General features: G+C 36.1%; 4 protein-coding genes across 6 annotated transcripts; 2 read left to right on the forward strand and 2 right to left on the reverse strand.

Annotated features, from left to right (window-relative positions):
- Positions 1-547: 547 nt before the first annotated feature.
- LOC103857704 (precursor of CEP4) lies at positions 548-17,132 on the reverse strand. The gene is made up of 2 exons (XM_033286723.1): positions 17,121-17,132; positions 548-4,012 (listed from the first exon to the last, which is right to left on the reverse strand). The coding sequence occupies exon 2, from the start codon at positions 1,585-1,587 to the stop codon at positions 1,327-1,329; it is 261 nt and encodes an 86-aa protein (XP_033142614.1). The 5' UTR covers positions 1,588-4,012; positions 17,121-17,132; the 3' UTR covers positions 548-1,326.
- Positions 4,012-7,047, forward strand: LOC103857705 (probable aspartic protease At2g35615). Its single transcript, XM_009134925.2, has one exon. The coding sequence runs from the start codon at positions 5,075-5,077 to the stop codon at positions 6,404-6,406; it is 1,332 nt and encodes a 443-aa protein (XP_009133173.2). The 5' UTR covers positions 4,012-5,074; the 3' UTR covers positions 6,407-7,047.
- LOC103857572 (LRR receptor-like serine/threonine-protein kinase FEI 2) lies at positions 6,807-11,325 on the reverse strand. Of its 2 annotated transcripts, none has more exons than XM_009134779.3 (14): positions 10,984-11,325; positions 10,126-10,334; positions 9,893-10,028; positions 9,734-9,805; positions 9,579-9,650; positions 9,361-9,432; positions 9,000-9,071; positions 8,823-8,894; positions 8,563-8,657; positions 8,328-8,474; positions 7,884-8,216; positions 7,561-7,806; positions 7,352-7,485; positions 6,807-7,270 (listed from the first exon to the last, which is right to left on the reverse strand). In XM_009134779.3, exons 2-14 carry the CDS (start codon positions 10,238-10,240, stop codon positions 7,052-7,054), a joined length of 1,785 nt encoding a protein of 594 aa, XP_009133027.1. In that variant the 5' UTR covers positions 10,241-10,334; positions 10,984-11,325; the 3' UTR covers positions 6,807-7,051. The 2 variants fall into 2 exon arrangements, with proteins under 2 accessions (XP_009133027.1, XP_009133028.1); XM_009134780.3 differs by having other exon boundaries at positions 11,074-11,323.
- Positions 12,910-26,904, forward strand: LOC103857573 (protein MOR1). Of its 2 annotated transcripts, none has more exons than XM_033286721.1 (52): positions 12,910-13,268; positions 13,373-13,478; positions 13,564-13,687; positions 13,973-14,052; positions 14,140-14,317; positions 14,569-14,633; positions 14,846-14,928; positions 15,024-15,109; positions 15,244-15,357; positions 15,670-15,789; positions 15,933-16,035; positions 16,187-16,323; positions 16,563-16,628; positions 16,780-16,894; positions 16,992-17,029; positions 17,897-17,959; positions 18,139-18,243; positions 18,361-18,466; positions 18,743-18,855; positions 18,944-19,031; positions 19,130-19,230; positions 19,311-19,418; positions 19,509-19,614; positions 19,714-19,793; positions 19,866-20,009; positions 20,107-20,182; positions 20,288-20,412; positions 20,504-20,614; positions 20,704-20,853; positions 20,954-21,028; positions 21,112-21,190; positions 21,270-21,373; positions 21,447-21,548; positions 21,626-21,700; positions 21,774-21,869; positions 21,968-22,069; positions 22,165-22,266; positions 22,392-22,574; positions 22,646-22,757; positions 23,034-23,110; positions 23,191-23,270; positions 23,540-23,602; positions 23,692-23,812; positions 24,041-24,163; positions 24,258-24,335; positions 24,445-24,603; positions 24,696-24,854; positions 25,195-25,292; positions 25,378-25,534; positions 25,739-25,951; positions 26,043-26,114; positions 26,193-26,904. In XM_033286721.1, the coding sequence occupies exons 1-52, from the start codon at positions 13,109-13,111 to the stop codon at positions 26,625-26,627; spliced, it is 5,916 nt and encodes a 1,971-aa protein (XP_033142612.1). In that variant the 5' UTR covers positions 12,910-13,108; the 3' UTR covers positions 26,628-26,904. The 2 variants fall into 2 exon arrangements, with proteins under 2 accessions (XP_033142612.1, XP_033142613.1); XM_033286722.1 differs by having other exon boundaries at positions 12,913-13,268; positions 16,998-17,029.

Here is a 26,904-nt window from a genome sequence, read left to right on the forward strand (position 1 = left end):
TATATTTTTTTCATTTTATAAAATATAACTGAGTATATATATATATATATATATATATATATATATATATATATATATATATATATATATATATATATATATATATATATATATTAATGTATAATAACATTAAGTTCATTACTAATTACAAAATTAGTGAAAATATTTATATACAATACAATTTTTTATAATTAAAATATTGTTATAATGTTTTTCAACACATTTGTTAAGAAAATTAAATATATATATATATATATATATGGGTCCGATTGGTAATGGCTGTAGCTTTAAATATTTTGCTGTAGAAAAAAATCTGTAGACTTTTTGCTGTGGCTTTAGATTTTATTGCTGTAGAATTTTATTGAAGCACTAAAAAATTGCTTTGGATATTTGGCTCTGCAGAGCACTTGTACAGCTGTAGGATATTTTAAGAGCTGTGGTTTCAAAAAAAAATTTAAAGCTTGATTGCTCTGAATTTGGTGCTGTGGAAATAAATAGGGCTGTGGACAGCACCTACAGCAACTACCAATCACCCCCTATATATACTTAAATTAAAAGATATCAAATTATATTATGATTTAAGTAGTTAAAAGATTATATATTAGCATTAAAGAAATACATTTAATACAAATTTTAAATAATGATCCAAATCAAAATATCACACATGAATCAAGGTGAGGTTGTTAACCCATCCGGATTTTTAGGAGTGGATGTTATATTAGGAATGATATATTATAAATCTATATTATTAGTAATAAATGAATTAACTAATTTCTAGTGAGGGTCCATTTTTAAAAAAATCATACATGAATCAAAGTTGTGACTTCTGTTTTAATATATAAGATATGTTCAAAAATATTTAAAATTTCATGTTCATATCTGTAACTATAAAATTTAGTTAAAACAAATATCTAACTGTTTCGCAGATAATAAAATTATGCCATCAAAATCATTAAATTTGCTTTTGATTAACCTGGAATACCCCCATTAATTTTATTTTAAACTGAGAAAATATACATTTACTAAAAAAGAGAGGAAATCTCAAGTCTCTTCATAGAACAAAAACACCCAAATAAGCAACCAAGAGATATCTTCATGGCCTTTTCGTAAAGGACAAAGTATCACTTATAAGAAAAACACACTCTGAAGTCATTTTCTTGTTCGATTCACGTTCATATACTCCCCACAAGAAACTGGTATGCAACTTCTTCTCTTTTTTTTCTTCTTCTTTTCTTTTACCCAACGTAAAACGGCACACAAAATATCAAAAACAAACACGAACTCCGAGCGACAAAGCGGTACCCTCTTCAGAACCAAATGTGTATTTTAAGACACACCAGGAGGGCTCTTGTGTCCAATACCTTGACTAGGACCTTGGTGAGTTGGCCTAAACGCATCTTGTTCTATGTTCTTGAAGCGGTTGATCTTGTGGTACCACACAAAATCATCTTTATGCGGCTCAGGTGGTGACCAGGAAACAACAGGTGCATGTCGAGCTGCCGTCGTGGGATCAAAGTGTAGTTGTATCACTAGAAGAATTATAAGAAAACCAGACAAAAGTGTGACTGAACTACCACGATTCACCATCACTGAAACCTTGAGAGCTTTTAAAGCGTATGCTTAGTTAAGGGGTAGCTTTCTTCTCAAGAAAACAAGGGAGAAACGTGTAATTTAAGATGGATTGATCGAAGGGTAGAGGACCTCACAAAACTGTATGGCTCGATGCTCAAGACTAATGTTAGAACATGGACACTTATATAGCTAGTTCTTAAAGTAAGAATGTATTCTTAAAGTAATATCTACCTATTATAATATTTTTAGTTTATGGAAATCTGGAATGTTATTTCTTCCGGGTGTATTTAAATTACATATGTTATAACATCTCAAATCCCACTCTATATTTTACTTCAAAATAGAAAAAAATGAAATGGGAAATAGAGTGATAAACAAAAAATAAAAGCATTACTCTATAAATGGAGTAATCATTTTATCTTTTGTTCATTACTTCATTTTCCACCTTATTTTTTTTAATTTTAGAGTAAAATATAGAGTGGGGTTGGAGATGTTTTAATACCAACTATGACAACCACAGAAAAAGAAGACGCATGTATTTTGTTAAAAGAGGTGAGTAAAACTGTTTGAATGTTAGTAATAGACTCTAAAATTTCTGTGTATTCACTATGTACTTGGGAACAAGTTTTAAATCTTATGTTATTTTAGATCAAAACACATATGAAGAATTTTCATGCTTACCACTTTGTTGGTATCATTATTCATGTTTACAATATTAAAAAATATTTTCAAAAATATGTTATCCATTAAAAGGAAAAAGACTCTTATATCCTTATTATATATATAATAAATAATTATTTAAATAAATTTAAAAATTAATTTTTTTATGTTTTCTGAATTATACTTTTTCAAATTTGAACTTTTTATAATTTTTTTGAATTTTCTAATTTTTTTTCAAATTTTCTTTTTGAAATTCGAAAATTCATTTTGAAACTATTTTTTATTTTTTTTTAAATTAAGTGTTTAATTATATATTTATTAATTGCCTAAACTCTATATTCCAAAAATCATACCCTTAACTCTAAACTGTAAATCTATATTAGTTATCCATAGGGTTATAAATGTATTTTCTCTCTTTAAAATAGATGATAAAAATGGTTAAGATAAACATGAAAGTAATATTATGAACGTGATATTTTTGGTAATTTCTCAAATATATCCCGTAATAATATATTATCTCTGTTATTAAAAATGAGTTTTGATTATTTATACATACTAAAAATATTTATATTCTTATATTTCTTTATTAATTTTTATTTTAATTGTTTAATTGTTTTATCTGTTTCTTAATAAATATTTCACCACTTATTTTTGCAGTTTATGTTATGTTTTATTTTATTTTCAAATACAACAACTAAAGTTTTAAATTTAAAAATGTAAATTCAATCTTTGAAAAATAGGAGTAATTTCAATTAAGTTGAATCCTTTGTATAAACACACGGAACATCAATTTGTCCGCCGTATTATACTTTGCACAATTAGTTTTTGGCTTCAAACGTAAAAGAGAAAGAGAGTTCACCCTCGAAAACTTTCCTAAAATGGAAAGTTCTATTCTCCTTGATCGCAGCTTTTCCTAGCCATTCGGCAATCAGAAGAAACGCGCAGGCACGGTTGTCCTAATATCTTTTAGCAGCACTGTTTTCATAATTAATACACCTTAATATTATTTTTTTTGACACCCCTATTATATCTTATATATATAATATATATATTCATTAAGTTCATGACTTAGTATACTATCTTCGTTTAAAATTGGACGTCATTTAAGATTATTTCAAAAAAATAAAATTAAATATTCAGTTTTATTTTTATTTGATTATTAAAATTTTATAGGCTAGACCTAACTTCGAGATTTAAAGATGATTCTTTGTCAACAAAAGTAAAAAGAGATTTGAAGATGATTGGCATTTGTAGTATTAAAAATGCGAAAATAAATAATACAAAGGTAGATTTGTTATAAGCATATATATATATATATATTAAAAAACATCATGGAACTTTGAATTCCTGCCAATCAGAACCAAGCCGTCACCATCACTAAGATTAATTCTTTTTCTGTTTAGGAAACCCTTACCTTAAATGGTCTATTCAAGGAACCCCAACATGAAAGCTAGTAATACATACTTATATTCGATTTCACGGACGTTTTATATTCACGAAAATATTAGAGCACCTGCAACGCAGGATTTAAAGTAATCCTTAACTGTTCAAAAATTAATAAAATAATTATGTGGGGCCCGTGTTTTTAGGTTTCTGTGTCACCAAAGGTTCAAATAATCCTTGCTTAAGGATTCATTCTTATGCAGTATTGTCACTGTTTGTGGGCCTAGAATGATTATCTCTTCTTTTCAGCTAAAAAAAAAAAAAACAATAAAAAAATTCTAATTACTATTTCTAAGAATTTGTGCGCAGGTTCACGGTTGCTGATGCTCTTACTTTTCTTTATTTCGAATCTTGCATAATCAGACCGTGATTATTGTTATCTCCTTTGTAATCAAACCATATATATACATAACTTTATTTTTCACGATATTGAAAATAAGGTAATAAATTCATAAATGTACTCTTAAGCTAGGGTTCTATAGTCTTTTTTTTTTTATAATTCTACCTGCCTTATGAAGAGAATCTGAGTAGTCATATGAGATTCATTCCTGACGGTACTCCTTGCGCCATGTTGAAGATCTCTTGTAAGTATTTTCTCTAATTTTCTGCATAATTCGCTTTACTTCTTCCTGTAGAAATTGCGTTGTCTGGAGTTCAAACCCCAAACCTAGGTGTAGAAACCTTTAAACCTTGACCACTATGCCACAGTGCTTCCACCAGGGTTCTCTCCGCCCCTAGTATTTTAGAAGTACTTTCATAATGACATGTATCACAGTATCAGTGTCAACCTATCAATATAAATTGAAAAAATTGCCTAGACTAACCTATGATTTATAAAAAATAACTAGAGTACCCCATCAAATTTGTTATTATTCACATAACCTATTTATAAATTAAATAATTTAATCATTTAATATTCCCAGAACTACCCTTTTAAAACTTGATTTCAGATTATAAATCAAAATACTCTTAATCTCCCTCAGTCATTTCTTGATGCCACAAAGATTCAATACGGCAAGGTGAGTGGAATAGCAAATACCATATAACTTCATATCCATTTGCCATCTGATCACAAAACATAAAGATGATAACATATATCATCTCACGTCAGTGCATAACATATACATGCTCAAAAATGAGATATCTAAATCTCCTAAGTCCCAAATTTAAGATGTTGATAAATTCAAGATATTAATGCCTCCACCTCCCCCCACTAATCTCACGTTATATTATCAGCCTTAATGAAAAATTTAAAGCTAATCAAATTGCCTTTCAGACTTTCACCTCATGCTCACTTAATTATAGCTACCGTTTCAGTCTCTTCAAGTTCACAGTTCCTTTGTGTATAAAAAACTCTTCTCCACTACAACTCTTCCACCACAATCTTTCCAAGTTCAAAATGTCGACCTCACTTCTCCTCGTCACTCTTTTCTTCTTGTCCACAACTATCTCTTCATCCACTAGCCCTAACCACTTCACCGTCAAGCTGATCCACCGTGACTCTCCTCATTCCCCACTCTACAACCCACAAACCACCGCCACCGACCGTCTCAACGCCGCTTTCCTCCGCTCCATCTCTCGTTCCCGCCGCTTCAACCACAAATCCCAAACCGATCTCCAGTCCGGTCTAATAGGAGCAGGAGGCGAGTTCTTCATGAGTATCACCATCGGTACTCCACCAACGAACGTCCTCGCGATAGCCGACACAGGGAGTGACCTAACTTGGGTCCAATGCAAACCATGTCAACAATGTTACAAAGAGAACGGTCCAATCTTCGACAAGAACAAGTCATCTACGTACAAGAACGTGCCTTGCGACTCACGTCACTGCAACGCTTTATCTACCAACGAACGTGGATGCGACGAGTCTCAAAACGTATGTAAGTACCGTTACTCGTACGGAGACCAATCGTTCACTAAAGGAGACGTTGCGACAGAGACCATCTCCGTTGGCACAGCTTCAGGGTCCCCCGTCTCTTTCCCCGGAACTGTCTTCGGTTGCGGCTATAACAACGGCGGAACCTTCGACGAGACTGGTTCAGGGATCATCGGTCTCGGTGGTGGTGAGATATCACTAGTTTCACAGCTTGGTTCGTCGATTTCAAAGAGATTCTCTTATTGCTTGTCGCACAAGTCGTCTACCATGAATGGAACTAGCGTTATAAACCTAGGAACAAACTCGATACCTTCCGGTACAAGTAAAGATTCCAGCGTGTTATCCACACCATTGGTAGATAAAGAGCCTCAGACTTACTACTACTTAACCCTAGAAGCTATCTCCGTCGGCAAAACAAAGATTCCGTACACCGGAAGCTACGGAACATCCTCGGCGACAACCAAGGGAAACATCATCATCGACTCAGGAACTACACTGACGCTTCTTGACTCAGGTTTCTACAACGGGTTTGGCGCGGCGGTGGAAGAGTCCGTGACTGGAGCCAAGCGTGTGAGTGATCCACAAGGGCTTTTGTCGCACTGTTTCAAGTCCGGTAACGCGGAGATAGGCTTGCCGGAGATAACTATGCACTTCACCGGCGCTGACGTGAAGTTGAGTCCTCTCAATGCGTTTGTGAAAGTGAGTGAAGATATGGTTTGCATGAGTATGATTCCGACCACTGAGGTTGCCATCTATGGGAACTTCGCTCAGATGGATTTTCTGGTTGGGTATGACTTGGAGACGAGAAGGGTGTCGTTTCAACGCATGGATTGCTCTGCTGGTTTGGGACTTTAAACGGCTACAGGCTTCGTTTTATATTATCCATAATTATTAATATCATATGAGGACTATGTTATGGAGATAAAAAAATCATAAACAGAGTTTTAAATAAATGTGACACCATTCTTCTCTTTGATAGTTAGTGACTGAATGAAACCAGCTCCAAAGTACAACTTGGAAAATATGAAAAACAAAGAATTAGAAAATTATTCAGATTCTTTATAAAAATATTAGTCTACAATGGTATATACATTTTAGTTCATATTCAGAAAATACTCTCCATAAATACTAATACTATATGGGGCCTATTTTTGGGGATATATATATAAAATCATAATCCAAGTTTTTAATATGTGACACCATTCTCTATAGTTTCTCTTTGATAGTTTCTGATTGAAACCAGCTCAAAATTACATGGAATATACAGAAATTTATTCAGATCTTTCTTATAAAAATATTACATTGTTTCTACAATAATCATATACATTTTAGTTTCACATTCAGCTCCAATGAAAAGTTTTAACCAATACAAGAAAGATCATAAAAAAAAACTCAAAGCCAAAAAATACAGAAAGAGAAACTGAAAATGAATGGCTTGATCAACCTTGTGATATATAAAACAGAAATCGAAATAGAGAAGACAGAGACCTGTGAATGTGATCAATCAGAACTGGAATCGTAGAACTCACTAGGGCAAGGAGTCATAACTTCAGATTCAAGTAACTGAACAACTCTGAGCATTGTCGGCCGCTCGTCTGGACTTGAAGACACACACTTTGTTGCTATTGATATAAGAGCATCAAGACTCCCTGTCTCTACTCCTTCACAGCTTCTATCAACAATCTCTCGTGCACGCTTCTCGCTGATTAAGAAGTTTAGCTGCAAGAGCAAATTAAAGCTTTTAGTGCTCATAACATTATTTATTACCAAAGCTGGATCACACTATTCCTTATTCCTTACCCAACCAACAACGTTGTAGCCTTTCTCAATGAAGGAGGTGTCCGTGGGTATTTTACCACTCAAGACTTCAAGAACCAAAACTCCAAAACTATAAACATCGGTCTTCTCAGTCGCTCTACCGCTTTGCATATACTCTGCAACCATCACTCATAATAGGTTACAATGAGTTAAAAAGGCTAATAAAGCATTATCGTTATTACTAGTCCTACCTGGAGCCAAGTAACCGAATGTGCCTGCAACAATGGTTGTAATATGAGACTCTTCGTCCTCTAGAAGCTTGGCAAGCCCAAAGTCCGATACACGAGCCTCAAGGTTTCCATCGAGTAAAATGTTGCTTGATTTTATATCACGGTGTATTATCCTAGGAGAACAATCATGATGCAAGTATGCTAACCCTTTTGCTGCTCCAACTATAATATTTACTCGTGAATCCCAATCCAGTTGGTCGCCTCTCTCTGAACATCCAAAGATTTCAATCAGTAGAATCATAATTATCGGTTAGGGAAAGCTTTAAAAAGATGAGGATTTTTACCATGAAGAGCTTGATCAAGGCTACCACCAGGAAGGTAATCATACAGAAGAAGCTTTGATGTGGGTGAGTTGCAGTATCCACGTAGATTCACGAGGTAACGATGTTTGATGCTTCCAAGAATCTCAAGCTCCCTTTCGAAAAACCTATCAAACCCTTCGTTTAACTTTACAATCCTCTTCAGCGCAAAAACATTGCCATCTTCCATGTCCAATTTGTAAACTGTTCCAAAACCTCCGCAGCCTATTATATGCTCTTCGTTAAGAGCTTCCAGTTTCTTGATAATGTCTTTAGAAGCGTAGGGCAAATCTCCATGGAACATCACGATAGACGCACCTGAATCAAATAAAATCGTTTCTCATGGTGTCAAGCTGTGAGAGTTAATTATAACATAGTTCACCAAACTTTTTTAGAGATGATATCCACAAAAAGAGTCAGCATGGTCACCTCCACCGACAGCTATCGCAAGGCTTTTACTCTCAACGGTACCAAGCTTTTTATAGAGAAAGCATCCCCAGAAACACATGAGCGCCACTAGGAGCAGTCCACCGACAGTCGCTGATGCACTTATAAGCAGCTTACCAGTCTTACCTTCTGAGAGACCAAAAATCAAACTCATGTCACAAAAAGCTATAACCCACATAACCTTGCCAGCAAATTGATAATGACGCAGCTGGTTTACCTGGTGCAGGACCAGAACCAGTAGAAAAGTTTCCACTCTCATCTTGGCACACCACATCAATTTGCTTTCCACACAATTTAAGATTCCCAATGAAGCTGCAAAGAGTAATGCATCGGCTCAACAATCTGTTATTTTCAGCTATACAATGGTACAAAGTTACAAAAATATATATGTTTTGCCAGATCAACAGTAGAGAGATTTCTCCATCTTTGTTACCAAAACTCTGGTTGGAGAAAGAGGTGAAGATGATTTATACTTACGAGACATTCGAAAATTTGGCGAGTAAGCCATCAGAAGGTATTTTCCCCACCAAAAAATTGTTTGAGACATTGCTTCAAAAGAAAATAAACTAGTTAGCAAATAGCAACAGTGACACTCAAAAATACACACAGGGCTACAAAACAAAATAAACAAGTTAGAGAGTAGTAGTCACTCACAAACTAGTAAGCTTTTGCAACTGCCCAAGTGAAACAGGGATAGCTCCTATGAGCCCGTTGTTTGAGATGTCCCTTTATGAAGAGAGAAAAATCAGTTTAGTAGTTCAGAAGAATTCAAATAATATGTCCCTTTGATTTGAGTAAAGCTCTAGCATACATTCACAACACTCATTATCATATTCCAGACTTTTTTCACTTATCACAATGTTCACCATAGGTATGTTGGGAATTAACCAGATTCTCAACCGCTAAGAATACCATGATACTAAATGGTCCAAGTAGCTAATGGAACAACAAATAGCAGATCCTGCAGAGACCATGAAAACAAATTTATAGAAGAACAGGGAGAAAGACTTCGTACAGATTTTTAAGCCCGGTCAGGTTTCCCATTTCACTTGGGATTGGCCCAGTGAGGTAATTGTTCTGCAAGTATCTGCAAGAAAACAATTTCAGACATGATTTTGTAGGCCAGCTAAACTTTCAAGACAACAATCTTATACGGCAACAATAAAAGCATATGTTGAAAAACCATCTCAGCAATGAAGTTGAACAGCATAAGTATTTTGGGAAAGAACTTACATTCCCTCCAATGCCGTGCAATTTCCCAATGCTGCAGGTATTGAGTCATATAAATTATTGTTGTGAAGCATTCTGCGATACCAAGGGAATGCAGAAACGTTATGCAGGAGTAGACACTCTAATTAAAAAAAAAATTCAATAAGGTTAGCACATACAAAAGCTTCAACTGATCCAGCTTTCCAAGCTCAGGGGGTAACGGTCCGCTTAATTTGTGATGAGTAAGACTCCTGTGCACAAGAAACTTTAGGAACCGATAAAAAATGCATAACATATAGAAGAAAAAGGAGGCTAAACCAAACAAGTCTCAAGCTTACAAGGCTGTAACTCTTTTTGTTTTCGCATCACAAGTCACTCCCTTCCAGTTACAAGGATCAGGATCCTCTGATCTCCACTGACGTATGGCACCATCAGAACTAGATATTCCACTTCTAAAGCTTAGAAGCGCCTCACCTAAAGAACAAAAAGGAGTGAAAATCTACAGCGTAATGGGCGGTGGTCATAGTTCCGTCAAACACAAGAAGAGATTTAAGTAAACATGTCACTGTACCATCAGGACTAATCGCTTCAATTTCATTTGTCAGTGCACAAAGCAGTGAGATCATAAGAAGCCATGACCAGCAGCGCTTCACCAGCAGCAGCATAATATAATTACTGTCAATCATCTGAAAGAACAGACTCCAGAATGTTTCCCTCCTGACATATACTCAGCTGCTTGGTAACGCCTTGTCTTATCTTCAACAAACAAAAAAGAAGCTCCTGAAGATAAAGAAACATCTACATTAGAATGTAAAACAAGAACAGCAAACCCCCCTCAGATGAAACTCAATCAAGATTCAAGACAAACAATTTGTCCCAAACTACACTGAACTATATGCTGACATCCTCTCTTACCCATACAACAATCATCTACCAACGTGCACCTAAAGATCACCAAAATCACCCACCGAATCAGCTTTCTTACAATAACACTCACATACATAAACCAAAAACCAAACTACAAAATCCTCTATTACATAACAACCTTCCGACAACATCTATCATTCATTAGATTTTGTATAATAAGAACAGCAAACCCTCCTCCTCAGTGAAACTCAATCAAGTCAAACCACACTGAACTATATTTCTGAAATCCTCTACCACACAACAAGCTTCCCTCAACATCAATACACAAACTTCGCATGCTCTCTCATCTACATTCACACAATCCAGAACAGTAAGGTTACCCAAAACGGATCAAACCCACCTCATAATTTCCAAAATTAGAAAGCGAAACTAAACTATATGCTGACAACCTCTATTACACAACAAGCTTCCCACAAAATCAAAACACAACCTTTTCATTCTCTCTCATCTACATAAACAAAACCCAAAAACAGTAAGGTTTCCCAAAACGGATCAAACCCACCTCACATTCACAATTTCCAAAATTAGAAACCGAAATTGAAATTCACTCCCGATAAAGCCCAGCTCCCTCGAGCAATCATTGCAGTCTCACCACGAATAGAACTGAAGAGTCAACCCGTACAGTAATCTCGAAACGAACTCGAAGTCGATTCGTTGATAAATCAAAACCCAATTCGCACTTCACCCCCAAATCGGAAACGTCGAATTGGATCCGCGAGGAGGGAGATGATGAAGGAGAATAGGACAGAGGAAGAAGACGATATTTTGAGCTGTAAAAGGTGTGGTTGATGAGAGAGAGTGAAGAGAGAGAAAGTGGGAGTGTTCAGTAAACCAAAAATGTTTGGAGAGGGAATCGGCGATTTACAACCAATGAGAGAGGCGAAGTGATCATCACACGTGCCGACCAGGACTTCCCGCACGTGTCGACCGACGATTTATTTCGCTGAATCAAAAACCCAGGTTTATTTACAGACTGGCTACAGCTTGCTGGGTCCGGTATGTATCACAATGGGCCTGAGAAACCCATCATTAAAGATTAACCGGTTTGAGTTGCAACCAGCAACCGGTTCAGCTCAAACTTTGAATTTGATTTTTTTTTCAATCTTCTAATAATAATAAGAGAAAAAGACCAAAATAGCACTAAATCAAGTTTTTGTTCCCAAACTAGCATTTAAGGCTAAAAGTCACAAAAATAGCACTCAATGGGTGGGGTTTAGGGTTTAGAATTTAGGGTTTAGGGTTTAGAGTTTAGGTTTTAGGGTTTAGAGTTGAGAAGTGAGGTTTTGGGGATAAGATTTCAAATTTTGAAAAATAAAAAAATTTAAATTTTTCAAAAGATAAAATGCTATTTTGGTCATTTTAGTTTTTGAGTACCATTTTTATGATATAAACTTAGAAATGTGCTATTTTGGAGATTTGCCCTAATAATAATGATTTTAACAAGGATTTTTCTACATTTTAATTATTTTTAAAAGTATTAAAGAATGACATTTTCTGAAACAATATAAAATTAGTAATTTACTGAGACATAATTATGGTTCAATTTTTTAACTCTACTAACTTGTAAATTCAAAAAGTGATTTTCTTAAATATATTTCAAAATCAGGGAACTAATACATATATTTTTATAAAAATTCAAAATTACATAAAATTTATAAAATAATAAATCCATAAATCCTCTTTGAGTTTGTGTTAATTTGAAATTTAATTTTCTAAACTTGTGTATTTACAAATAAAAACTGGAAAAGCTAGGATATTTAATCTTAATAAAATTATATATACTATGATTTTATGAATTTTCCTCAAATATATTAATACAACATCAAATAGTTCATACATTTCTTAATCACCTTCTTCTTCTTATTATTTTTTGGTGATGACACACTGTCATCAACGTGTAACACAAAATCACAATTATCATTTTCAATAATTCATATATAAATATAAAAATTCACATGAATATGAAATGACATTTTCATTTCTAATACTACAAACTAAAATGTTATTTCAACATACTTTATAAAAAATAATATAATTTATAAATTTGGTCATATTCATATATTTTACATTTATATATTAAGTTATATATTTTTTATGATGACTAGTCGTCTATATACATGTATATAATATCTGTAAGACATATAAGTATGTTTAAAATGAATAAAAAGTCATTTATCATTTTATAAGTTAGATATATATACACAAATTGAAAAGAATATAAAAAACGTCTTTTGGGCTGGGCCAAGCCCGATTTGACAATCCAAGGTTTAACCTAGTATAGTTTGAAAATGTCGATCTTTCCACGGAGAAACAAAACGCTCGTTAAGACGATTTCAAATAATCGCGCGTCGATTTAACATCCAGCAGCAATGCGCGTGAAGTGTTACAGAAAATAATCACACCACCGATTTAAACGTAGAAACCAAAATTCCTCCACTCTCTCTCTCTCGCTGATTAGGCTCCATTCTTTTCTCTCTCTCCTCGTTTGTCCTTTCTCTCTCTTGCCGGCCTTAAAAAAATTTGAAAAGAGAGAGAGAGAGAGAGAAAAAGCTGAAGGAGACGATACGAAGAAGGCTCGTATAATAAATAGATCGATACCATCGGAGAGATTGATTGATTCGTGAAAAATGTCGGAGGAAGAGAAGCTATTGAAGGACGCGAAGAAGCTCCCATGGGAGGATCGCCTCGCTCACAAGAACTGGAAAGTTAGGAACGAGGCCAACGTCGACCTAGCTTCCGTCTGCGATTCCATCACCGATCCTAAGGACCCTCGCCTCCGCGAATTCGGTGAGTTTTTCAATTTTCGCGGCTGGCTCAGATCTGATTCGATCTCGCTCGCGCTGCGGATCTGCTTTTGAATTTTGGACTTATCGTTGTTCTGTGTTGTGCAGGTCACTTGTTTAGAAAGACGGTGGCGGATTCCAATGCGCCGGTGCAAGAGAAGGCGCTCGATGCATTGATTGCGTTTTTGAAGGCAGCTGACTCAGACGCTAGCAGGTACGGTGGTGTTGAGTTTTGATGCTCTTGTGGAGCGAGCGGTTGTGTTTGCATGTGAATTTAGCTTGTTTGTGGTTTTTGGAAGGTATGGAAAGGAAGTTTGCGATGCAATTGCGGCCAAGTGTCTCACGGGTAGGCCCAAGACTGTGCAGAAGGCGCAGGAGGCTTTCTTGCTTTGGGTAGAATTAGAAGCTGTTGATGCTTTTCTGGTATGCCCCTATTCTACGTTCTTGCGACTCTGTAAGGTCTATGTAGATTGGTGACATAGAAGTGAAGTGCTTTATAACCCAGAATGTAATCATACACGGAGTGATGTAGAATATATCATGTGTCTCCGTTGCCCAGTTCTGTGTCATGTTAAAGTTACTGCTCGAGTATTAAGACCCCGGTTTAAGGCGAAGACTCCACTATGCATCGTTTCAGTCATTTTGATTTTTTACAACTGTCAAGAAACATCGTCCATGCACAATTTAACGGATTTGTCATGATTGTAGGATACATTGGAGAAAGCTATAAAGAATAAAGTTGCAAAGGCTGTGGTACCTGCAGTAGACGTTATGTTTCAAGCTCTCAGGTCTGTTCTGAAGTCTTAGTTAGTTTTCTCCATTGGTTCTTTAAATCTCTTATCTGAAATAACGACACTAGTTTTTTTTTGTCTTAGTGATTTTGGATCAAAGATTATTCCACCCAAAAGGATTCTAAAGATGCTTCCGGAACTTTTCGACCACCAAGATCAGAACGTCCGTGCATCTGCCAAAGGGGTGACTCTGGAGCTATGCCGTTGGATTGGAAAAGACCCTGTAAAATCTATTTTGTTTGAGAAAATGAGAGATACAATGGTAAGATTTATGTTGATCCATACGTTTGTAGCTTAGCCATGCCACCAAGATGATATCAACTGGGTTTCTAGTATAACAGATAGCATATAGATTGCTGATCAGAACCACTACCTTGGCTGAATTTTCGTGATTTAAAATTTCACTTGATATTGTCTTCTTTGATTATGCACCAAAAGCTGTCGAATTAGTTCCTTTAATCTCTTGTGCTCTTTCGCAGACGCTAATATTCGTTTTTATTGTTATTATGTAAGAAAAAAGAGCTGGAGGCTGAGCTTGCCAATGTTTCAGTGGGTGCCAAGCCTGCTCGAAAGATAAGGTAACTACCACAAACTATAAGAATTGTTTCTTTTGATTTTAGCCTAACTGCCACATACCAGATTTAGCTTCATAATTGTGAATATTTTCTTTTTACTATGTCAAGTTTTTGAATAATTGAATTTATATGCGTGCGTATTTCAAAAGTTGAAAACACTACTAGCATGATTTTGAAAAGCTGCAATTAGATTATTTATGTATTTGGCTTTCAAGGTCTGAGCAAGACAAAGAGCCAGAGGCAGAAGCTAGTTCGGATGTGGTGGGTGATAGGCCCAGTGAAGAACCTGTTGCTGATGGTACGTAGCTTGTAGTTCAATAAATTGTTTCTTCAATAAGTAATGTTGAGAAAGCTGCTTACTTTGATTCTTCTTTATCAACGCATTACTATCAGCGCCTCAGGAAATAGATGAGTATGATCTTATGGATCCTGTGGATATTTTGACTCCTTTGGAAAAGTCTGGGTTCTGGGACGGAGTGGTGAGTTGTGGATTCTTATGCTTTTGTTTCTTGCGGTTGTTCTCTATTGAAAGAACTTTATATAAGATACTAACTTCCTTCCCATGTTGATTGCATGGCACACGTTGCACTAACCATTTTTGGGTCTCTTTTAGAAAGCTACGAAGTGGTCAGAACGTAAGGAGGCTGTTGCAGAGCTAACAAAGCTTGCTTCGACAAAAAAGATAGCTCCTGGTGATTTTTCAGAAATTTGTCGGACCTTAAAGAAGGTAGTTAACTTTCCACGATAAGAAGTCCAGGCTGCATTGATTATTATTTATATGTTATATACTTATATTCCTTTGTATGTTTTAGCTCCCTTGCAGTAGTATGATAGTAATATCTAACTGGTGCTGATGCATGCCGTAAACATATGTGCTTATTGATTAACCTGTAGTTTGAAGTTCATGCGTTATATTTAAACCCTCAAATAGGGAAAATATTTCGGTTTTAATGTGTAGATGCTGCCTTAGTTCAAGAATTATTACTGCTTGCCTATAAACCTGCGATTTGATAGTTTTTGTAAATCATTCCAATCGCAGCTTATCACGGATGTGAACTTAGCCGTTGCAGTGGAAGCTATTCAAGCCATTGGAAATCTTGCACGTGGTTTAAGAACACATTTCTCCGCTAGTTCACGGTTCATGCTACCTGTTTTACTTGTGAGTCTTTAGAATAATTTATCCAAAATTGTTTTTACCGGAAGATACATCAAGTCTCTCGATTATAAATATTCCTTTTGTCATGACTGGGTTATCGTTCAGCAATTGATTCAAAACGTAATCACTTTTTGTTCCTTTAACAGGAAAAATTGAAAGAGAAAAAGCCAACCGTCGCAGAGGCGCTTACACAAACGTTACAAGCAATGTACAAAGCTGGGTGTTTGAATCTTGTTGACATTATAGAAGGCAAGAGTAATTTTTATCTTGGATTGTTGTGTGGAATATTATTATTATCTTGATCAGATATTTTTATCATTATCCAGACGTGTGGCGACCGATTAATTTAAACATCTCTATCTTTCATCTGTTTCCAAATTAACTCTGCTCTCTTTTGCAGATGTAAAGACGGCAGTGAAAAACAAAGTACCACTTGTGCGTTCTTTAACATTAAACTGGTTGACATTCTGCCTTGAAACAAGTAACAAGGCTCTTATTCTAAAGGCGCACAAAGAATATGTCCCTTTATGTATGGAGGTCAGTATTTTTGTGCCTAATGGCTCCTAAACTCACTTTGAGTGAACATATATGCATGGAAGTTTCTCAGTCATGGAAGCTTATCTATATGAAAAAGCCTATTGTTAAAAGGACAAATAACGTGTGAAAGGTTGCAGTACAATTTAGGCGTTAGCGGAGCTGAGCTATGATCGCTGTTATCACTTCTACATTGAAAAATAATAAATTGTTCGAACCTATAAGTTTTTTGAATGATGTAGTGTCTCAATGATGGAACTCCTGATGTGAGGGATGCAGCATTTTCGGCTTTGGCTGCAATAGCGAAGGTATTCATTTTATTTTTGTGCTGAACAGCAACCAATTCTCTGTCTTCTGTGGTACCTTAATGCTGTACACATTTTAGAATATATGGATAAATGAGTCTTGTACACACATTTTCCTACTCCTTATATGTTTGTTATATTTTGGTTATGTCAGTCTGTAGGTATGAGACCTCTTGAAAAGTCGTTGGAAAAACTTGATGATGTTAGAAGAAAGAAACTTTCAGAAATGATTGCAAGCTCTGGTGGGGAATTAGCTGGTACAAGCTCAGGTTTGTGAACATCTATTCCACACAGCCGTTAAGCTGAACATCAAGTTTTGTATGTGTTTTTATCGCATTCTAATTGGATGTCGTTTTCATATAAAAGTGACAGTTCAGTCTTCAGTTGGAAGCACGACCACAGGGGTAAGTTTCTAGTCAGATCTCCATTGTCGTTTTTCATTGAGCTATTTAAATATTACTAGAACTTTACCCGCATTATTTAACTTTTATATACATTAATATTATTTTAAGTGTTAAGTGGTTAATATTTTTAATATTTACCATATATTTAAAGGGTTTTATATGACATTTTAAACATAAAAATTGAATAAGTTACATACTGTTATTTAATTTATTGTTATAAACAGCAATTTTATTATATAGTTCTTATTGATTTTTATTTGATTATTAGATAAATGAATATATGTGTGAAACAACACATATACATATTATATTGTATTAAAAATAACTATTCACATGTATACTTTACATTTAAATTAAATAATTATTTATATATTAACTTGATTTGCATTTATAACAATTTAAAAATATTAATGTAAACAAATAGAAAACAGCCTCCAGCAAAATAAGTTCGAAGAACTCACTGGTTTGATCAATTTTTGTTTACTTGTCACATAGCTACAAATAAATTAATTCTTTCTTTTGTTTGTCACAAAATTAATAATTGTTAGGATGTGTAAAAAAGGAATGAAAAGCTGTGGATATATTATAATGGTAAGTAATTAATGATGAAATTACGAAGAGTGAAAAAAAGAAGGAAAAAGTGTAATAAAATTGTTGAAAGGAAGCTTAATTCTATTTTGTACTTCGGTGATTTATTTTACGTTATCCTTTTGACGGAAGAAGGGTATGCCATCTCGGAAGTGGAAATGGGATTTTTGACATAGTATTAGATGCCATGCCTTGTACCCGTTTTAGTGGTAGTTATTTTCTTAAGTAGTTATATCGACTCTCCACATAATAGTTATGCCACTTCAAAACTTTATGCAGAATTCAGAAGCGTCCTTTGTAAGGAAATCAGCAGCAAGCATGTTGAGCGGGAAAAGACCTGCTGTGAGTTTCTTCTTAATTTCTTTTCTGTTACCATTGCAACTTTCAATTTGCCTCAGTCCCACCATGACTTCTAAGTTAATCCATAGCCCACAACGTAATGAAAAGGGGGCTGATGAGAGTTTTGTTTTATCTAGTTTTCTAGTTACATCTGGTCTCATAAAATGCTAATTTTTTTATAGCCTGTGAGCAAGAAGGCTGCGCCTGGCAAAACAGGCGGAAGCAAAAAAGATGGTGCTGTACGGAATGAAAGTTCAAAATCTGTTGAACCACCTGAAGATGTCGAGGTACATAGTAGTATAATTCTACGTCAAAATTCTTGTTCACAGTCTGTTATGTCTGTGACTCTGTCTTTCTATCATACTTTTATCGTGTTAACATCCATTCTTCTTTTCAATTTATAGCCTGCTGAGATGGGTCTTGAAGAGATTGAAAACAGATTAGGTTCTCTTGTGAAACCAGAAACTATTTCTCAGTTAAAGAGCACTGTATGGAAAGAAAGACTTGAAGGTTTGTTGAAGGCCTAGTGGACTCTTTTATTCTCAGAGGGGTTTCTATATTTTTTTATTTTGGAGTTTCGTTTTGGTCGAGTGGCTGATCTCATTTAAATGGTTCTTACTTATTTTCTACTACATGTAGGATAAATCTGTTTTGCCAGGTTCCTGATTTTGATTTTAATGCTGCATTAGCACGTCACACAGAAGCTCTTTTTAGCAATCTCGTTTTTTTTCTATAAAACACCTGTTTTACAGTTTAGTGATTTTTTTTCTTAATATTGCCGTGCAGCAACTTTGTCTTTGAAAGAAGAAATAGTGGGACTTCAAGAACTAGACAAGTCGGTGGAAATCTTGGTTCGGTTGCTTTGTGCAGTTCCTGGTTGGAATGAGAAAAACGTGCAGGTATGCGTTTTACTCCATCCAATTTTTTTTAAGAATTATTACCTAAAATAATTCTAAGTACACTTAAGCATATTACTTGGAAATGCAGGTTCAGCAACAGGTCATTGAAATTATCACTTACATATCTTCAACTGCGGCTAAGTTTCCTAAGAAATGTGTTGTGCTTTGCATTACGGGTACTTCCATTTGATGAATGCTGTACTCTGACGTCAGTTCAGTTTTTTAACTATTAGTTCGTAGCTCATTTGCCTGAGTTTTCTCTACTAATTTGCAGGCACTAGTGAACGAGTTGCAGATATAAAGACGCGAGCCTCTGCTATGAAGTGTCTTACTGCTTTCTGCGAAGCAGTTGGTCCTGGATTTGTTTTCGAGAGGGTTGGTGCTGCTATTGTCAAATGCTCTTTGACTTCCAGTTTAATTAGAACAGAATGATAATTCAGGACTTTTGCTTGTAGCTTTACAAAATCATGAAAGAGCACAAGAACCCCAAGGTTCTTAGTGAAGGCTTGTTATGGATGGTTTCTGCAGTTGATGACTTTGGCGTCTCACTTTTGAAACTTAAGGTTTGAAAAAGTTGCACCTTTGTTAATTAAACTGCAGTATCTAGGTTATATTCATTCATGTCTAATAAGATTTTTCTGTCCATTTGACAGGACGTAATAGATTTTTGTAAAGATGTTGGACTGCAATCTAGTGCAGCTGCTACCAGAAATGCTACAATCAAACTTTTGGGTGTTTTACACAAGTTTGTTGGTCCAGGTAGCTAAGAATTCCTTTAAGTTGCGTCTTCTTTGTGTTATGTCTTTCAGAAGAACATCTCTTTAGAACAGAATTAAACTGTCTTATTTCTGTTTGCAGACATCAAAGGGTTTCTTAATGATGTCAAACCTGCACTACTAAGTGCACTTGACACCGAATATGAGAAAAACCCTTTTGAGGTATATTTTTGTGGATTGCCTTGATTGTTAGAATTCTTGTTTGTCTTGCTGGTCTTATATTCTGTTCATCAGGGGACTGTGGCTCCAAAAAGAGTTGTTAAGACATCAGTTTCAACATCGAACTCTGCTGGAGGGCTGGATAGTTTACCTAGAGAAGATATCAGTAGCAAGATTACCCCTAATCTTCTTAAGGGCTTTGAGAGTCCTGATTGGAAGGTGCGCTACGAATTCTAGATCTTTTTTTTTTTGTAATTTAACTAACGATTTCCTTCCAGACGTTAGAGCTGAAAATGAGTATTTTAAACTTTTCTAGATGCGTTTGGAGTCAATCGAAGCTGTCAATAAAATTCTGGAAGAGGCTAATAAACGTATCCAGCCAACTGGAACTGGTATGAAATAAAGATTTTTTCCCCATTATCTCCGTTATTTTATATTTTTCACTCCAAAGGTTCATAAATACTTACACTATACCATTTTTATTTCACGCTCGACAGGAGAATTATTTGGTGGTCTACGAGGACGATTGTTGGATAGTAATAAAAATCTTGTTATGCAAACTTTGACTACCATTGGAGGTGTTGCATCAGCTATGGGACCAACTGTCGAGAAGGCGAGCAAGGTTGTGATATGTCAAGCTTTGAAAACATCTGTTACCCTGTAATATATCACTGCCTGCCAGTTTTACTAAATTGCTGAGTGATCTATTTCAGGGAATTCTATCAGATGTTCTGAAATGTCTCGGTGATAACAAGAAGCACATGAGAGAATGCACCTTGGCTGCTCTTGATATGTGGCTTGGTGCTGTACATCTCGACAAAATGGTTGGTGATAGTATTTCCTTAGGCATGTATAATTCTGCTTGTAAATATAATTTCCTCAACTCACAATCCTTTTTATTCTGTTAATGCAGATTCCTTACATTATAATAGCACTAACAGATGGGAAAATGGGAGCAGAAGGACGTAAAGATCTTTTTGATTGGTTGACAAAACAACTTGCCGGATTAAGTGACTTTGTGGATGCTATACATTTACTGAAACCTGCAAGCACCGCAATGACGGTGAGTCATCCAAACTTGTCATAGCGCCTCATCAGCTTTAACCAGTGATTACGTCTTTTGTAATGATTCTTATCTGCTATTCTTCTGTGAATCTTTCCAGGACAAATCAGCAGATGTACGAAAAGCAGCTGAAGGATGCATTTCTGAGATCTTAAGAGTCAGTGGACAAGAAACGGTAGGTATCCCTGGGGTTTAACGTGTTCTGTTCATTGCTAAAAATTGAAACCCCATCTGTGATTATATGTGCATTTTTTTCAGATTGAAAAAAATATCAAAGATATCCAAGGCCCAGCATTAGCGCTTGTGCTGGAAAAAGTACGGCCAGGATATGTTCAAGGTACTTGTCCATTACCTGTTCTCAAATCAACATGTTTTCTCCTTCCGTTCCCGTTTCATGCTAACGATGTTGTTTTCAGAACCATTTGAATCATCAAAAGCTATGGCGGGGTCATTGTCGAAAGGTGTTTCCAAGGTTTCTAAATCGACTTCGAATGGTACCTTGAAGCAAGGAAACAGATCTGTGAGTTTCTGGCTCTTAACATATTTTTCTGTATTCAATTTGTAATGTCTGACTAGTTTTTTTGTTTCTGAAGAGAGCCTTACCAACAAAGGGCTCAAGACCAGATCAAATTACATCTGCCCATGATATAGCTATCCAGTCACAGTCTTTACTAAATACTAAGGACTCCAATAAGGTAGAATGAGTTCTCCAACAGATTAAGATATTGCCCATAGGGTGATAAAATAATCATTTTCCATGTTTTATCTCCAGGACGACAGGGAGAGACTGGTGGTTCGTAGAATTAAATTTGAGGAGCTGCGGGCCGAACAGATTCAGGATCTTGAGGTTTGTTTTCTGGAGGATTTAATTGACTTCTGCCTTACGATCGTATTATAACTACTGTCGGTGGTTTGTGCAGAACGATATGATGAAATTTTTCAGAGAAGACTTGCAAAAACGGTTGTTGAGTCCAGACTTTAAGAAACAAGTAGATGGGCTGGATATCCTACAGAAGGTAGCTTGATGTTGATATCTTCAATCTTATTCATCTGCTAGATTGTCTTAAGTTATTTTTCATCGAGAGTTTTATTTATTTCGTCCTCTTCCCTGCAGGCGCTTCCGTCTCTTTCGAAGGAAATTATAGAAGTACTAGATATTCTTTTAAGGTGGTTTGTGTTGCAATTATGTAAATCCAACACAACTTGTCTACTAAAGGTAATTTGTAATTGTTTCTTTTGTTATTGTAGCTCGCATTTGACACTGTTTTAATGCAATATTAACGGAACTTCATTTGCTCTGGGTAAGAATAGGTTCTTGAGGTTCTTCCAGAACTTTTCAACACATTGAAGGATGAGGAGTACTGCTTGACAGAAGCAGAAGCTGCTATATTTTTGCCTTGTTTGGCAGAGAAGGTTAGGCATCTGATACTAATTTTCATTGGTGTTGGGCAGTTTATTAGAATCCTTTCCTTTAATCCTGCCCTTTAGGAAAATGGTGCTTCAATGTCTATATATTAAATTCTCTGTAATTGGTGCAGTTGGGGCATAATATTGAAAAAGTAAGAGAAAAAATGCGTGAGCTGATGAAGCAGATTATCCAGGCATATTCTGTAGCAAAGACATTTCCCTATATTTTGGAAGGTTTACGTTCCAAAAACAACCGTACAAGGATAGAGTGTACAGATCTTATTGGATATCTACTCGAGACTTGTGGAACTGAGGTATTAGCAAGACTTGACAAATTATTTGACATCTCTCTTCTCTTTGGATTCTGATATGTCGTTGTAAGCAGATAAATGGACTACTGAAACACTTGAATATGGTTGCAAGCTTGACAGCAGAAAGAGATGGTGAACTCAGAAAAGCTGCTTTGAACACCATGGCTACGGGTTATAAGATTCTTGGTAGGGAATGAAATTTATGAGTTCTTGAGAAGTTATAATGGATTCTTATCAAAACATTCCATGTCTCACAGTGATTAGTGCACAATAACATAGTCCTATAGTATGTCTTTTTAGGCCAGTTTACGTAGTCTTATAGTCTGTTTTTGTGGGCTCGTGTGTATTTCATAAAAATCTGGAATGAAAATCATGATTCTGGAAAGATTTTTGCTTCTGGTTGTTCATGCCCTCGAGATAATATTTTGCACTCGTTTCTCATTGCTTGGCTTGTTATTGTAGGTGATGATATCTGGCGATATGTTGGGAAGCTTACAGATGCTCAAAAGAGTATGCTTGATGATAGATTTAAGTGGAAAGTAAGCCCGTAATATAATTTTATTTGTCTGCTTCAGTCTTGTATTTGTGAGTTTTGTTTTCATCGTTTGTTCTGCATCAGATCAAAGAAATGGAGAAAAGAAGAGAAGGGAGACCTGGGGATGCACGAGCAGCATTGAGGCGTTCCGTAAGAGAAAATGGGTGCGTAAATTTGTTGAAGTTTTTTATGTAATCTTGCCTTGCATCGTCTTTCCAGCCTTAAGGCGTTCTGGTACAACTTATTTGTACTCATTATTAGTGATATGCTTAAATTGGAGGCCATAAACATAACCGCATAAATGCAAAGTCTTAGTGATGCATTTAGAATCACAAAAGTATTTCAGTGTTTTGTTTTTTAGTAGTCATGAACAGAAAAGATAGCAAGACTTGTTTAGTATGTCTATTATTGGTGACTTTCTGTTTGTTTCCAGACCTGAAGTGGCAGAGCAAAGTGGTGACCTTCCTCAAATGGTCCCTGGTCCTTTATTTCCAAGGTAATGTTTTCAACTGGTATTAGAAAGTTCTTTTGATGATGTAGGTTTCTGTTACTAATATTCCCAACTCAATCATTTTGCCTGCCCAGGCAAAACTATTCCGAACAAGTTCTTGAGAGGAACCCAGTACCTCAGACAATCGCTGGAGTTAATGGCCCAACAGACTGGAATGAGGCTTTGGACATCATTATGTTTGGCTCGCCGGAGCAGGTATCTGACTTGTAATTATTTCATTGTACCACTATAGCAGTTACCTAATCAGTGACTTATTTGAGTTTCCTAGTAGACGTGATATTTTTTTATATAGTTCTGATAGAAGTTGACCTGTACTTGTCGACTACATTTGTCATTTGGAAACTTAGTTGATGTATATTGGAAGTTATCATGAGAGGGTTGGTTTGTTTTTTCTTTTTTCATTTTCGTTTTTTTTTGTGGCAGTCGGTTGAAGGGATGAAAGTTGTGTGTCATGAGTTGGCACAGGCTTCTAATGATCCAGACGAAAGTGCAATTGATGAACTCGTGAAGGATGCAGATGGGCTTGTTTCATGCTTAGCAAATAAGGTTGCCGTAAAAACTCTCCCTTCCACTTCCATTTTCCATGAAGAATTACTTGTTTTTCTGTTGACCACCACTTGTATATATTTTCGTCTGGTAGGTTGCCAAGACATTTGACGTCAGCTTAATGGGAGCTTCATCGAGGTCTTGTAAATATGTTCTGAACACACTTATGCAGGTAACACCGAGTGAATTTGTTCTCTTAGTGATGCTGCTCTTCTTAATAGCTGTTTAGCCACTGGTTTTTTTTTGTAAAGCTCAATACTCACAAGTATGTATTGCTGCAGACATTCCAAAATAAAAAGCTTGCGCATGCAGTCAAAGAAGGGACTCTGACAAGCCTTATAACGGAGCTCTTACTCTGGCTTCTGGATGAAAGAGTTCCACGCATGGAGGATGGCAGCCAACTCTTGAAAGCTCTAAATGTTTTGATGCTTAAGATCCTGGTTAGATATTCCTCCCAAGTCCCAATGCTAAGGTTTTTCATATGTAACTATGAAGTTCTCTGATGTTCTCTTCTTTTTGCTATTAAATTCAGGATAATGCAGATCGGACGTCATCATTTGTGGTACTTATCAGCTTGCTACGTCCTCTAGATCCATCTAGATGGCCTTCGCCTGCTACCGCTGAAGGATATGCTATCCGGAATCAGAAATTCTCTGATTTGGTAGTTAAATGCCTGATTAAACTTACAAAGGTATTATTTCCATGAAATTTGTAGGAAAATCTTTGTTTGCGTAACTTACATAGTTGTTAAGTACCAGCCCTGCTGTTTATTTTTCAACATTTGCCTTTCCTACTTGCTAGGATCACAGTTATATAGAAAGAAAGGTTATTTAGAATATAAATTACAATTAGAGAGAAATCAAAAGAGGAACTCTCGTCATACTTCTTGCAAAGTGTAATTAGAAAGGAAAAAGGGCTAGAATTAGGATCTTTAGGAGGAAGTGAAATTAAGCGCTTCGAAGCAATCGATCGAGAGATATGCATCATATAATTTGGTAATGTATATCTGATAATTGCTTGTCCATGTTCAGCTCCTCCAAAGCACCATATATGAAGTGGATCTTGATCGACTTCTTCAGAGCATTCATGTATATCTACAAGAGCTGGGAATGGAAGAGATACGTAGGAGGTACATCTCCTTAAATGCATTCTTATAAATTTTGAAAATCTTACTATTTATTGTGTAAATGTTTTCCGTATTTTCCAATGAGAAGAGCTGGAGCAGATGATAAACCTCTGAGGATGGTGAAAACTGTTCTACATGAACTTGTTAAGCTCCGAGGAGCTGCAATAAAGGGTCACTTGTCTCTTGTCCCTATTGACATGAGGCCACAACCCATCATTCTCGCTTATATCGATCTAAACCTTGAGGTAAATTCTCAATCTTTTTAGCTTCCTGTCCAGAGTTCTTTGCACATGTGCTAAAGCGATGGTTTCTCACTTGGCACATCCGGACGATCTGTTCTCGATGAAATAATACATTGCAAAAATAGCACTTCAATTTTGCAAGTGGATATTAGAGTTTCAGAGAAATTCAGATAGTAACTATTATAAATGCTTTCTTTTATGTTACAGACTTTAGCTGCAGCAAGAATGTTAACAGCAACAGGACCTGTGGGCCAAACCCATTGGACAGATTCAACAGCCAACAATCCCTCACCTCCCGCTAACTCTGCTGATGTTCAGCTGAAGCAAGAGCTAGGTGCGATATTCAAGAAAATCGGTGATAAACAAACTTCCACCATTGGTCTTTACGACCTCTACCACATCACTAAGGCGTATCCAAAGGTAATTGATATGCTTAAAGTCTCCGCGTCTCATTTCTTCATCAACACACGACTATTGCATAATTACAAACTCAATTCAATGCTCTGTGTAGGTTGATATATTTTCGCAGCTCCAAAATGCTAGCGAGGCTTTTCGTACTTACATCAGAGACGGTTTGGCTCAGGTCTGTAACAAAACTCATATCTTTCGTTTAAAGGTCGAGTGTTTTTGTGTCTTAAGATTTGCATTCGTTATTTTTTAGGTGGAGAAGAATGCAGCTGCGGGGAGAACGCCTTCAAGCCTACCGTTATCGACTCCTCCCCCTTCTTCCTTAACCCTTCCATCTCCTGACATTCCTTCCTTAGACGTAAAGCCTCTGATGAACCCTAGATCTGATTCATACACTGATGACATCCGAGCAAGTAACATCAACCCTGGGACGCTAGATGCAATCAGAGAAAGGATGAGAACCATGCAACTGGCTTCAGAGCCAGTAAGCAAAGCGATGATGCCAACAAACGAGAACTTATCAACGGATAACATACCACCAATGAACCAACAGAACATTCCCCCGAGCCAAATGGAAGCGGAGACTCCACACCCGCACCCAGTGGGTCTTCCAATGGATGAGAAAGCATTATCAGGTCTTCAGGCTCGAATGCAGAGGCTCAAAGGTGGCTCACTCGAGCATATGTAGAAGAGAGTCTAAAAGTTACGAAGCAGATTGGATGAAAACCTATTCGCCATTTTTGTTGATTCTCTATCCTATTAATGTTAGTTGTAGTAGTTAAAGTGCCTTGTTCTTATATACATATATAAAGATGGTAGTATTAAGCGGCCAAAACTCGTTGGAGTTAGTGTGTCTATAATGAGTGAGAGATGATGTGTGCGTGGGAGATGTTCTTATTTTCATTTCGGGTGTTTGTTTTGATGACATTTTAATCGAGGCTATCTCATGACATTTTCTTATGATA

The sequence above is a fragment of the Brassica rapa genome, chromosome A03, assembly GCF_000309985.2.
Source record: "Brassica rapa cultivar Chiifu-401-42 chromosome A03, CAAS_Brap_v3.01, whole genome shotgun sequence".
Lineage (NCBI taxonomy): Eukaryota > Viridiplantae > Streptophyta > Magnoliopsida > Brassicales > Brassicaceae > Brassica > Brassica rapa.